At 45.4% G+C, this 13,525-nt stretch overlaps 2 protein-coding genes across 2 annotated transcripts; one reads left to right on the top strand and one right to left on the bottom strand.

The window, feature by feature from the left end:
* The first annotated feature begins 273 nt into the window (after positions 1–273).
* LOC308146497 (uncharacterized protein) lies at positions 274–6,334 on the top strand. The gene is made up of 4 exons (XM_080518366.1): positions 274–401; positions 2,558–3,346; positions 3,434–3,466; positions 4,352–6,334. The coding sequence occupies exons 1-4, from the start codon at positions 386–388 to the stop codon at positions 4,399–4,401; spliced, it is 888 nt and encodes a 295-aa protein (XP_080374492.1). The 5' UTR covers positions 274–385; the 3' UTR covers positions 4,402–6,334.
* A 664-nt stretch (positions 6,335–6,998) lies between these two features.
* Positions 6,999–13,039, bottom strand: osgep (O-sialoglycoprotein endopeptidase). The gene is made up of 10 exons (XM_080518357.1): positions 12,840–13,039; positions 12,641–12,760; positions 11,372–11,643; positions 10,517–10,566; positions 10,360–10,438; positions 10,219–10,284; positions 10,044–10,134; positions 9,648–9,723; positions 7,221–7,319; positions 6,999–7,138 (listed from the first exon to the last, which is right to left on the bottom strand). The coding sequence occupies exons 1-10, from the start codon at positions 12,952–12,954 to the stop codon at positions 7,099–7,101; spliced, it is 1,008 nt and encodes a 335-aa protein (XP_080374483.1). The 5' UTR covers positions 12,955–13,039; the 3' UTR covers positions 6,999–7,098.
* Between the last annotated feature and the right edge of the window lie 486 nt (positions 13,040–13,525).

Here is a 13,525-nt window from a genome sequence, read left to right as displayed (position 1 = left end):
AAACTTTTTGTTGTTCATTCTTAAAGTATGACTTCAGTTTTGCATTTGTTGCACGTTTAAATCTGGAAGGGAAAAAAAAGGACAACCTCGTAAAACGACTTGTCTGGAAAAGACCTTTATTGTTTAAATTCCCCCTCCTGTCGCTTGCTGCCACGTGGTCACCGCTCAGTCACCACATTTTGAAATTCAAACATTCCCTCCTCCCTCCCTCCCTCCCTCCTCCAGTCTCGGTTTCCCGCCGGACCGCTTATCTCGCGGGCACTTCCGGTCCCACCCACATGGTGGTGTCGCTTCCGGGTGGTGGCAGCAGCAGCAGACTCCGTCATTCCCTGTAAACAAAAGTTAAGCGACGGTCCGTCTCCCGCGACACTTCCAGCAGAAAGACATGCATATCAAAACAGGTGAGTCCCACCGGGGCGCCTCCTCGCGCTGCGGCCGCCGGGCGTCTGCGCGCGCGGTGGTTAGCATCCGTGCTAACGGCTCGCCGCTTTGAATGGACGGTTACGAAACTTTGGCTTAGCATGCCAGCTAGCACCCCCCTCCCTCCCTCCCTCCCTCCCCCCTTCCACCACCGCGACGCGGTCTGGACGTTGAAAAAAAACTCGTTTTCCTTCGACGACAGCGGCCGTCTCGGGTCGTTTCGCCCGTATTTTGCGCTCGAGTCGCCGCGAGCGTCGAGTTGCGTGACGCTGCTAATCGTATGCTAATGCCGGTTAGCATCACTGTTGTTAGCCGCGGAGCGCGTCGAAGCGTCCCGACGGGCGCCGCTTAATCTCATTGATCCCCCCCGCGGACGGTGCGTCTGTGCCGGTCGGTGAGTTTCTCCCGGGAGGCGGAATCGCCGGGCGTCGCTGGAAGTGTAAAGAAGCGGACTTTCTCCGGCAGGCCGCCTCGCGTCCAACGTGTTCGATCTATTAATACGCTTCTTCCACGTCGCTGCTTTTTTTTGGGGGTTGTTTTGTTTTTTTAATCCCGTCAGGAAGCGTCTGTGTCAAACGACTTAAAAACCTGGAGACAAAATGGTTCCTTGTGGTCAAACAGCAGCGGGCTCGACCCCCCCGGAGCCCCCGAGCCTTGTTTTGAAAGGACACGCTCTCATTTCGGGGTCTTCAGTCGGTGTTTACGTCCATTTAAGTCACAGAACTACTGACAGCGTCCAGTTGATAAGATAAGATAAGACAAGATGAGCCCTTTGATCTCACAAAGGAGAAATGTACTTGTTACATTCATTGTCTTAACCCTTTGATGCCCAACCTGCCAGTTCCTACCCTCTTCCACAAGTGGGCTCAAAAATGACCCCAATTCAAATCAAGGCGTTTTGGCAACATACCGGGTTGTTATTCTTCAAAATCTTTAAAATAAAGACTTCTAATATCTTCATATTCCAGGTATTCCTCAGAAAACACGTTTGTGACAAGAGGCCATTCGCGTTTTTATTAATTTTTTCCTAAATTTTAAGAAATTGCAGTTTTTGTATCACGACCCCCCACTGTTCCACAAGCAGTTCCTGTGGAATCTTCTAGGAAACTTTAATTCTTAGCAACTCTGACAGTCTCACTTACACATATACACATGATATCATCATTTAGTCTGGTTTAATGTACATTTAATCTGGTTTAATCTACATTTAATCTGGTTTAATGTACATTTGATCTGGTTTGAGTACATTTAATCTGGTTTAATCTACATTTAATCTGGTTTAATGTACATTTAATCTGGTTTAATGTACATTTGATCTGGTTTAATGTACATTTAATCTGGTTTAATGTACATTTGATCTGGTTTGAGTACATTTAATCTGGTTTAATGTACATTTAATCTGGTTTAATGTACATTTGATCTGGTTTCAGTACATTTGATCTGGTTTGAGTACATTTAATCTGGTTTAATCTACATTTAATCTGGTTTAATGTACATTTAATCTGGTTTAATGTACATTTGATCTGGTTTAATGTACATTTGATCTGGTTTGAGTACATTTAATCTGGTTTAATGTACATTTGATCTGGTTTAATGTACATTTGATCTGGTTTCAGTACATTTAATCTGGTTTAATCTACGTTTAATCTGGTTTAATGTACATTTAATCTGGTTTAATGTACATTTGATCTGGTTTCAGTACATTTAATATGGTTTAATCACATTTAATCTGGTTTAATGTACATTTGATCTGTTTAATTACATTTGATATGGTTTAATGTGGTTTAATGTACATTTGATCTGGTTTAAGTACATTTAATATGGTTTTATGACATTTAATATGGTTTAATCACATTTAATCTGGTTTAATGTACATTTGATCTGGTTTGAGTACATTTAATCTGGTTTAATCTACATTTAATCTGGTTTAATGTACATTTAATCTGGTTTAATGTACATTTGATCTGGTTTCAGTACATTTAATATGGTTTAATCACATTTAATCTGGTTTAATGTACATTTGATCTGGTTTAATGTACATTTGATCTGGTTTCAGTACATTTAATATGGTTTAATCACATTTAATCTGGTTTAAGTACATTTAATCTAATTTAATCTGAATCCCCCCCCCTTGCAGGTACATGGGAATCCAGCAACGCCGTGTGTGAGCCCGACAGCCTCTGCGACCCCGCCGTTCTCGTGTCCGCCGCCAACTCCGAGCCCCACATCCGCAACCGCCGCCTTTCCCCGGGCTCCGGCAACTGCGGCGGAGGAGGAGGAGGAGGAGGAGGCGGAGTCTGCCTCTCCGGAAGCGACCAGCCGCCCCGCCAGCTCTCGCCCGACGGCGGCGGCGACCCAGCGGCGCCCGGCCACCCGCACGCCTTCGGCTTCCGCCGGGAGAAGGAGCGCAAGGGCCAGCAGCAGCACAAGGGGCGCCCGGGCCTCCGCCAGAAGGGGGCGGGGCGCGGCGCCGCCGCCCAGAGGGGGGCGGGGCCTAAGGAGCGGTGGGTGGAGGACGGCCTCTCGCTGCTCAAGCCGCCGCCGGCCTTCCCGGTGCAGGACAGCCCCGCCAAGCTGCAGCCGGCCGTGAGCTACGCCTCCAAGGTGAAGGCGGGGGCGTCCGGGGGGGCGCTGGAGGAGGAGGAGGAGGAGGAGGAGGAGGACCGCCGCCGCCGCCCCGCCATCGGCGTGCTGCTACAGAACCAGTGGGGCCTGAGCTTCATCAGCGAGGCCCGGCCGGCCCCCGAGGGCCCCGCCCCCAACGCCCCCCCGCCAACGGACGCTACGCACCCGGCGGACCCCCAGCCGCCCGCTACCTCCACCTCCTCCACCCCCCCTGTCACACGCGCCGAGGTGGAGGAGAGCAACGGGAAGCTGCTGCTCAGCTGTCGCCACCTAGTGGAGGCCTTGAATTATCACAGCAGAGGTGAGCGGCGGGTTTTTACTGGCCAAACGCCAAATGTCCCGTTTGTTGTTTTTTTTTTTAAAAACTTCTTCTTCCTCTTTCCCTCAGAGTTCAACGCCGTTTGTAACAGACAGAGAAAAGGTGAGTTCAAGCACCTTTTACTGGCAATAACATGCAATACGACACTTTGTTAAAGTCAAATCTTAAAGATCAAACAACTCAATCCACTTTGATCTGCTCTTGCTTCCATGATGCAACTTTTTTTTTTAACTTCTCTGATGATCGTCACAACAAAGCAGCCGTACGTTTTTAGGAAGTTTGTCCAGGACTGATAAGTTTATTAAAAAAACCAGACGGACTGTCGATGTCTGAAGACAAAGACGCGTTAAATTTGTCCTCAAGACGTCGTCTTCCGACGACGTCTTGAGGACAAATTCAACGCGTCTTTGTCTTTGTTTCAGTAGCAATTGTTTAGTTTTTACTTTTACTGGCTGGTGGAAACAATCATCTGGTTTATTTTAAGAAAACTTGGACGTCTCGTTTCTTGTTGTTGGTTTTAGTTTTTTCTCTCCGTGATTTAAAAACGATGCCGACGTCACATATTCTGTCAAAAGTGCAGCTTTATTGTCCTCGAGAGTTCAAATTCATAGAAAAAGTAAACGAGGTTCCGTCACCCAACAGGGTTTGTTCTATTCTGCGTGTGTCTACAGTTGCCGTTGCACTTTTAAAGTAAAACCTTTAAGAACAAACAGCTGGAATTGCTTCCATGGCGCAACTTTTTTAAACAAAGCAGCCGTGCGTTTTTAGAAAGTTTGTCCAGGACTGATACGTTTCTTGCAAAACCCCAGACGGACTGTCAATGTTTGGAAACGACGACTTGAGGACAAACTTGATTCCCTGGTGATGCGTTCAGGTGCATCACGTAACTCTGGCTTCCCCTATTTCGCTTCCTGGTGACGTTGGGGGGGGCGTGGCTTATATCCGCTGCTTCTCTTCACCTCCGCCTCCTTTCTTCTCCTCCTCCAGATTCCAAACGGGTCGTCTGGTACAAGGAGGCGCAGGAGAACCCGGCCTAGCAGCACGGAGAACCCAAAGCAGACACACACACACACACACACACACACACACACACACTGCACTCAGGATGATGTCTTCACAAAGCCACACTGAGACACTTTGGACTAACTTCCTCTGAGAATCTTACAGCAATGGACTTTTTTAACGCCTTATTGAAAAGCCTGCCTTAATTAATCAGACCTGTCTTCTTCTTCTTCACCTTCGTCTTCGTCGTCTCTCCATTCTCATTTTAGCCCGTTCTCTTTCTTTTTACGAAAAAACCTCCCCGGAGCTGTAAACTTGTGTTTTTCCCCGTTTTGTTTTTGAGAGGTTTTTTTTTTATGGGCGTCGCCATGGTAACGAGCGTCAATCAAGCACTTTGTTCACTCGTGACCAATCTGCCAGAGCGACAAGAAGAAGAAGTGATTCGTTCTGCCCTCCTCTTTTTTTTTTTTTCCTTGTTGTTTTTGTTTTGTTTGATTCTAAACCAGAAAGTCTCGACCTGCTTGAGTTTCACCTTTCGTCTCGCTCCCGCCCGGGTGAATGTTGCTCATCAGTCCATGAGGGATGTCACGTTGTTCCGTATGTTGATTTTTAAAAGAAAAAAAAGAATTTATTGAATAAAGTAAAGATTACACTGGAGGAGGAATGTAAGAGCAGTATTGGTTAATAAAAAATGAACTTGAGAAGAGACGGTGGTCGTCTTTATTTAGAAAACAAACTCATGGAAATATTCAGGGAAAAGAAAGTGAAGCTTTCAACTTTCCCGGGAAAAGAGAGAAAATTGCAACTTTCCCGGGAAGAGAGAGAAAATTGCAACTTTCCCGGTAAAAGAAAGTGAAAATTTCAACTTTCCCAGGAAGAGAGAGAAAATTGCAACTTTCCCGGGAAGAGAGAGAAAATTGCAACTTTCCCGGTAAAAGAAAGTGAAAATTTCAACTTTCCCGGGAAGAGAAAGAAAGAAAGAGAAACTTTCACATTTCTCGGGAAAAGAAAAAGAAAATTTCACCTTTCCTGGTAAAAGAAAGAGAAAATTTCAACTTTCCCGGGAAAAGAAAGAAACTTTCAACTTTCCTGGCAAAAGAAAGTGAAACGCTCAACTTTCCTGGGAAAAGAAAGAGTGAATGTTGCTCATCAGTCCATGAGGGATGTCACGTTGTTCCGTATGTTGATTTTTAAAAGAAAAAAAAGAATTTATTGAAAAAAGTAAAGATTACACTGGAGGAGGAATGTAAGAGCAGTATTGGTTAATAAAAAATGAACTTGAGAAGAGACGGTGGTCGTCTTTATTTAGAAAACAAACTCATGGAAATATTCAGGGAAAAGAAAGTGAAAATTTCACCTTTCCTGGTAAAAGAAAGAGAAACTTTCAACTTTCCCGGGAAAAGAAAGTGAAAATTTCACCTTTCCTGGTAAAAGAAAGAGAAACTTTCAACTTTCCCGGGAAAAGAAAGAGAAACTTTCAACTTTCCTGGGAAAAGAAAGTGAAAAGTTCAACTTTCCTGGGAAAAGAAAGAGAAACTTTAACATTTCTTGTAAAAGAAAGAGAAACTTTCACATTTCCCGGGAAAAGAAAGAGAAAATGTCAACTTTTCTGGCAAAAGAAAGAGAAACTTTCAACTTTTCTGGGAAAAAGAAACTTTCACATTTCCTGGGAAAAGAAAGCGTGAATGTTGCTCATCAGTCCATGAGGGATGTCACGTTGTTCCGTATGTTGATTTTGAAAAGAAAAAAAGGAATTTATTGAAAAAAGTAAAGATTACACTGGAGGAGGAATGTAAGAGCAGTATTGGTTAATAAAAAATGAACTTGAGAAGAGACGGTGGTCGTCTTTATTTAGAAAACAAACTCATGGAAATATTCAGGGAAAAGAAAGTGAAAATTTCACCTTTCCTGATAAAAGAAAGTGAAAATTTCACCTTTCCTGGTAAAAGAAAGTGAAAATTTCACCTTTCCTGGTAAAAGAAAGAGAAACTTTCAACTTTCCCGGGAAAAGAAAGAGAAACTTTCAACTTTCCTGGGAAAAGAAAGTGAAAAGTTCAACTTTTCTGGTAAAAGAAAGAGAAATTTTCAACTTTCCTGGGAAAAGAAAGAGAAAATTTCAACTTTCCTGGGAAAAGAAAGAGAAACTTTAACATTTCTTGTAAAAGAAAGAGAAACTTTCACATTTCCCGGGAAAAGAAAGAGAAAATGTCAACTTTTCTGGCAAAAGAAAGAGAAACTTTCACATTTCCTGGTAAAAGAAAGAGAAATTTTCAACTTTCATGGGAAAAGAAAGAAAATTTCAACTTTCCTGGGAAAAGAAAGAGAAACTTTAACATTTCTTGTAAAAGAAAGAGAAACTTTCACATTTCCCGGGAAAAGAAAGAGAAAATGTCAACTTTTCTGGCAAAAGAAAGAGAAACTTTCAACTTTTCTGGGAAAAAGAAACTTTCACATTTCCTGGGAAAAGAAAGCGTGAATGTTGCTCATCAGTCCATGAGGGATGTCACGTTGTTCCGTATGTTGATTTTGAAAAGAAAAAAAGGAATTTATTGAAAAAAGTAAAGATTACACTGGAGGAGGAATGTAAGAGCAGTATTGGTTAATAAAAAATGAACTTGAGAAGAGACGGTGGTCGTCTTTATTTAGAAACTTTATTTAAAAAACAAAATGGAAGAATTCAGATTTCTCTTCAGTGAAAAACCAAAAGCTGGCAGAGCGCCAGGATGTGGGGTTCAGTCCCTCCAGGTCACGTCCACCTCGTCCGTCCTGAACCTTCAACAAGAACCAGAGGACAGACAGACGTTAGTCCGTCTCTGAGACGAGACGCCGGGGCGTCGTCTCGCCGTCTCGTCACCTCTGGGTGATCCACGACTCGTCCAGCGGCGTCACGTGACCCGAGCGGAACATCTCCCAGCCCGCCTGGGCGATCATCGCCCCGTTGTCGATGCAGAACCTGCCAAGGGTTAATGAAATCATGAATGTCGTCGTCGTGACGACGGTTCAGAGGTTGTTTATTTATTTATTTGAAAGAGTTTTTGTATGAAACTAAAGCAAATGTTTGCAGTTTGGTAGAAAACTAAACGTTCCAGTGGTTCAACTCTCCATCCTGAAACTTGTGTGAGAGAGAAACTTTCAACTTTCCTGGGAAAAGAAAGAGAAATTTTCAACTTTCCTGGGAAAAGGAAGAGCAACTTTCAACTTTCCTGGGAAAAGAAAGAGCAACTTTCAACTTTCCTGGCAAAAGAAAGAGAAATTTTCCACTTTCCTGGGAAAAGAAAGACATTTTCCACTTTCCTGGGAAAAGAAAGTGAAATTTTCCACTTTCCTGGGAAAAGGAAGAGAAATTTTCAACTTTCCTGGCAAAAGAAAGTGAAACTTTCAACTTTCCTGGCAAAAGAAAGTGAAACTTTCAACTTTCCTGGCAAAAGAAAGTGAAATTTTCAACTTTCCTGGGAAAAGAAAGTGAAACTTTCAACATTCCTGGCAAAAGAAAGTGAAACTTTCAACATTCCTGGCAAAAGAAAGAGAAATTTTCCACTTTCCTGGCAAAAGAAAGAGAAATTTTCCACTTTCCTGGGAAAAGAAAGTGAAATTTTCAACTTTCCTGGGAAAAGGAAGAGAAATTTTCAACTTTCCTGGCAAAAGAAAGTGAAACTTTCAACTTTCCTGGCAAAAGAAAGTGAAATTTTCAACTTTCCTGGGAAAAGAAAGAGCAACTTTCAACTTTCCTGGGAAAAGAAAGTGAAATTTTCAACTTTCCTGGGAAAAGAAAGAGCAACTTTCAACTTTCCTGGGAAAAGAAAGAGCAACTTTCAACTTTCCTGGGAAAAGAAAGAAATGTTCAACTTTCCTGGGAAAAGAAAGAGAAACTAACATTTCCTGGGAAAAGAAAGTGAAACGTTCAACTTTCCTGGCAAAAGGAAGAGACATTTTCAACTTTCCTGGCAAAAGGGAGAGAAATTTTCAACTTTCCTGGGAAAAGAAAGTGAAATTTTCAACTTTCCTGGGAAAAGAAAGAGCAACTTTCAACTTTCCTGGGAAAAGAAAGTGAAATTTTCAACTTTCCTGGGAAAAGAAAGAGCAACTTTCAACTTTCCTGGGAAAAGAAAGAGCAACTTTCCACTTTCCTGGGAAAAGAAAGTGAAATTTTCCACTTTCCTGGGAAAAGGAAGAGAAATTTTCAACTTTCCTGGGAAAAGGAAGAGAAATTTTCAACTTTCCTGGCAAAAGAAAGTGAAACTTTCAACTTTCCTGGCAAAAGAAAGTGAAATTTTCAACTTTCCTGGGAAAAGTGAAACTTTCAACTTTCCTGGCAAAAGAAAGTGAAATTTTCAACTTTCCTGGGAAAAGAAAGTGAAACTTTCAACATTCCTGGCAAAAGAAAGAGAAATTTTCCACTTTCCTGGCAAAAGAAAGAGAAATTTTCCACTTTCCTGGGAAAAGAAAGTGAAATTTTCAACTTTCCTGGGAAAAGGAAGAGAAATTTTCAACTTTCCTGGCAAAAGAAAGTGAAACTTTCAACTTTCCTGGCAAAAGAAAGTGAAATTTTCAACTTTCCTGGGAAAAGAAAGAGCAACTTTCAACTTTCCTGGGAAAGAAAGTGAAATTTTCAACTTTCCTGGGAAAAGAAAGAGCAACTTTCAACTTTCCTGGGAAAAGAAAGAAATGTTCAACTTTCCTGGGAAAAGAAAGAGAAACTTTAACATTTCCTGGGAAAAGAAAGTGAAACGTTCAACTTTCCTGGCAAAAGGAAGAGACATTTTCAACTTTCCTGGCAAAAGAAAGTGAAATTTTCAACTTTCCTGGGAAAAGAAAGAGCAACTTTCAACTTTCCTGGGAAAAGAAAGTGAAATTTTCAACTTTCCTGGGAAAAGAAAGAGCAACTTTCAACTTTCCTGGGAAAAGAAAGAGCAACTTTCAACTTTCCTGGGAAAAGAAAGAAATGTTCAACTTTCCTGGGAAAAGAAAGAGAAACTTTAACATTTCCTGGGAAAAGAAAGTGAAACGTTCAACTTTCCTGGCAAAAGGAAGAGACATTTTCAACTTTCCTGGCAAAAGGGAGAGAAATTTTCAACTTTCCTGGGAAAAGAAAGAGAAACTCACATTTCCTGGGAAAAGAAAGAGAAACTTTCAACTTTCTTTGGAAAAGAAAGAGAAAATTTCAACTTTCCTGGGAAAAGAAAGAGAAAATTTCCAATTTCCTGGCAAAAGAAAGAGAAACTTTCACATTTCCTGGGAAAAGAAAGAGAAACTTTCCTGGTAAATAAAAAAGGAAGTTTACCGTTCGTCTGTAGCGAAGAGTTTTGCTCGTCTCTCTTCACACATCAAGCCCATCATCTCCTGCAGGCGCTGGTTACCTGGTTACCAGAGAGACATGTCACCTGGTTATCTGTCCACCAGAGACATGTCCCCTGTCCCCCACAGAGACACGTCTGGTTCGGTTCCAGACATTAAACCAAGTTTCCATGTCTGAATCTCCACAAACACATTTAATGACACCAGTTGTCACAAAGTACTAGTTTTCTATTGGTTTACTAAAGTTGACATGAAGAAGCTCCTCCCACTTTCCCTGCTGAGGAATCTGAACACGTTTCACTACCTGACCACTACAAACTAAAACCAGAGCAGTAACCATGGAGACCCAGTGGAGGGGGCGGAGCCTCTCAGGCGAACTCACATCCGACTCCGCCCACAATGAGGACTTCCTGCGAGCCGCAGTGAGCCATGGCTCTCTCGGTGATCTCCACCAGCATGGCGAACAGCGTCTCCTGCGGGGAAAGCGGCGGCGCAGCGCCGCCTCCTGGTCACTGCAGGTTGTTGTTATTTACTGTTGACAGAGCGTCGAGCCGTACCTGCAGCGAGAAGCATAGATCCTCGGCGGTAGACTGACCGGAGCTCAGCATCTTGTGGGCGGCGTCCTGCGGGAGGAACAGAGGTCAGGCCGCCGTCGCCGTGGGAACCACACCCCCCCCTCGGCGCCACGGCGACCAGACCTCGATGTAGGACAGGATCCCGGAGAAGGAGACGTCCATACCCTTCACGGCGTAGGGCAGCTCCACGTAGCGGCTCCCCCTGGTGGCAGGAAGTAGAGGGTTAACGGGGGGGGGGGGGGGCTTTAGGACGTGACGCCGCTGCGGCGCTCCCGCTCACCTCTTCGCCATCTGCTCGATGTTGTAGCCTGGACTGGGGTCGTTGGAGATCTGAGGGTCACAAGAAAGTTCTAGAACTTCTAGATCTACAACCAGACTGTTCATGAACATGATTCTGATTGGAGGAGGAGAAACTCTGAACCTGAACAACTGTGAGGGACTTCATACAAAACTCCTCCTCTCCTCCTCTCCCACCCTTATCTCCTCCTCTTGTCTCCTCTTCTCCTCCTCCTCTCCTCTCCCCTCCCCTCCTCTCCCCTCTCCTCTTCTCTCGTCTCCTCCTCTCCTCTCCTCCCCTCCCCTCTCCTCTCCTCTCCTCCCCTCTTCTCTCCTCTCCCCTCCCCTCCTCCTCTCCCCTCCCCTCCTCTCCTCTCCCCTCTCCTCTCCTCCCCTCCCCTCTCCTCTCCTCCCCTCTCCTCTCCTCCTCTCCTCTCCTCCCCTCCCCTCCTCTCCCCTCTCCTCTCCTCCCCTCCCCTCCCCTCCCCTCCCCTCCCCTCCTCTCCTCTCTCCTCCCCTTCCCTCTTCCTCCCCTCCTCTCCCCTCCCCTCTCCTCTCCTCCCCTCCCCTCTCCTCTCCTCCCCTCTTCCACCCCTCCTCTCTCCTCCCCTCCTCTCCTCTCCTCCCCTCTTCCTCTCCTCCCCTCCTCTCCTCTCCTCCCCTCCCCTCTCCTCTCCTCCTCTCCTCTCGTCTCCTCTCCTCCTCTCCCCTCCCCTCCCCTCCTCTCCTCCCCTCCCCTCTCCTCTCCTCCTCCCCTCCTCTCCTCTCTTCTCTCCTCCTCTCCTCTCCCCTCCTCTCATCTCCTCTCCGAGGACGGAGACAGACGAGGACGAGGACGGGGACAGACGAGGACAGCGACCTTGAGGACCCTGGCGAAGCGGTCCAGGCAGTTGCCCACGGCGATGTCGATGGTCTCTCCGAAGATGCGGTAGCGCCGCTCTGAGTAGGCGATGACCTGCGTGTTGCCGCCGCTGACGTACAGCACCGTAGGGTTGCTGGCCCGCGTGACCATACGTCCCATCTCGATGTGGCCCACGCAGTGGTTCACCCCCACCAGGGGCTTCCCCCACAGCTGGGCCACCGTGCGGGCCACCAGGGCCACCGTCACCAGGGGGGCGCCCATACCGGGACCTGCAGGACCGCCGGAGGCCCAGGGTACACACAAACAAACAAACAAACAAACAAACAAACAAACAATCAATCATCAATCAAATTTGATTTCGGCAACCTTTAATGCTCAAAGAGCCATTTGGTCCCGTTTCCACTGAAAACTACACCCAGACACATTTTATTTTGACAGTCCCACAGGAAGACACTACACGTCAGTCTTTTATTTTGACAGTCCCCCATGCGGGCCAAGCCAGGAGGACACTACACGTCAGTCTTTTATTTTGACAGTCCCACAGGCAGACACTACACATCAGTCTTTTACTTTGACACTCCTATATGCAGACCATGCCAGGAGGACACTACACATCAGTCTTTTATTTTGACAGTCCCATAGGCAGCCCATGCCAGGAGAACACTACACGTCAGTCTTTTATTTTGACACTCCTATATGCAGACCATGCCAGGAGGACACTACACATCAGTCTTTTATTTTGACAGTCCCATAGGCAGCCCATGCCAGGAGGACACTACACGTCAGTCTTTTATTTTGACAGTCCCACAGGCAGACACTACACATCAGTCTTTTACTTTGACAATCACACAGGCAGACACCACACATCAGTCTTTTACTTTGACAGTCCTATATGCAGACCATGCCAGGAGGACACTACACATGTCTTTTATTTTGACAGTCCCATAGGCAGCCCATGCCAGGAGGACACTACACATCAGTCTTTTATTTTGACAGTCCCACAGGCAGACACTACACATCAGTCTTTTATTTTGACAGTCCCACAGGCAGACACTACACATCAGTCTTTTATTTTGACAGTCCCACAGGCAGACACTACACATCAGTCTTTTATTTTGACAGTCCCACAGGCAGACACTACACATCAGTCTTTTATTTTGACAGTCCCACAGGCAGACACTACACGTCAGTCTTTTATTTTGACACTCCCTCAGGCAGACCATGCCAGGAGGACCCTACACACTTGTGTTCCCGGCTCGTCCTTACCTTTGGTGTACGCCACACAGTCGATGTCGTCCGGCCGGAGCCTCGCCTCCTCCAGCGCCTCCTGCAGGACGGTGAGGATGACGGCGCGGTGGTGCTTCGCCGTGTCGCTCGGCATGAAGCCTGAGGAGAGAAACCGGCGGTGAGATTCCCCCTGGTGGGGTGCTAATGCTCTGAGCCTTGCCCGCCTTGCCCGCCTTGCCTTGGCCCGGAGGCGTGATGTAGGTCCGCCGGGGGTTGGACAGGACTTCGCCGTCCCTGATGATCCCGATGCCGATCTTATTGGCGCTTCCCTCGAACCCGATCACTATCGTCATGTGGCAACTGAGGAGTAAAACAACGTCGTTAGACTTTTGTAATAGATTACTACTGTTTACATCTTCAGCTTGTGGAAAATAGACGTTTTCTTCGCGTATCAACACAGAAAAACTATGTTTAAAGGCTTTTATTTTTAACAAGTTAGGTTTAAGCTTTTCTAATTTCCTGCTATTGTTCTGTCAATTATCAAAATCATGTTGTTTTCATTCTTCTTGTTCTTTGTTTTGTGTCCTTTTGTTTTTCTTATTATTGTTGTGATTGTTTAGGTTTTTGCTCTGTTGTTGCTCAGGCTGGTTTCATCTCATGGCAGCTGGAAAATATTTGGATCACTGTGACTACTGTATTCTAAATATATATATATATATATATATATATATATATATATATATATATATAGCACTAACAAGGGTATTGTATGTATCTCCCCACCCAGTATCTCTCTGTCTTTCCTCTCCCTTCCTCTCCTCCCCTCCTCATCTCCCCTCCTCCTCCCCTCCTCATCTCCTCCTCTCTCCTCCCCCTCCTCCTCTCCTCTCCTCTCCAGAGATCACCTGGATAAGATTCACTGTC

The sequence above is a fragment of the Blennius ocellaris genome, assembly GCF_963422515.1.
Source record: "Blennius ocellaris genome assembly, chromosome: 22".
Taxonomy (NCBI): domain Eukaryota; kingdom Metazoa; phylum Chordata; class Actinopteri; order Blenniiformes; family Blenniidae; genus Blennius; species Blennius ocellaris.
This window is presented reverse-complemented; position numbering and strand designations above follow the sequence as displayed.

Excerpts from the sequence above, each read along its gene's own strand:
- LOC308146497 (XM_080518366.1), top strand. Across the intron at positions 3,347-3,433 it reads CTTGAATTATCACAGCAGAG|AGTTCAACGCCGTTTGTAAC; the intron begins GTGAGCGGCGGG and ends TCTTTCCCTCAG. Across the intron at positions 3,467-4,351 it reads TTGTAACAGACAGAGAAAAG|ATTCCAAACGGGTCGTCTGG; the intron begins GTGAGTTCAAGC and ends CTCCTCCTCCAG.
- osgep (XM_080518357.1), bottom strand. The coding sequence starts at position 12,954 with ATGACGATAGTGATCGGGTTCGAGGGAAGCGCCAATAAGATCGGCATC. Across the intron at positions 12,761-12,839 it reads CATCACGCCTCCGGGCCAAG|GCTTCATGCCGAGCGACACG; the intron begins GCAAGGCGGGCA and ends TTCTCTCCTCAG. Across the intron at positions 10,285-10,359 it reads GGATCCTGTCCTACATCGAG|GACGCCGCCCACAAGATGCT; the intron begins GTCTGGTCGCCG and ends TTCCTCCCGCAG.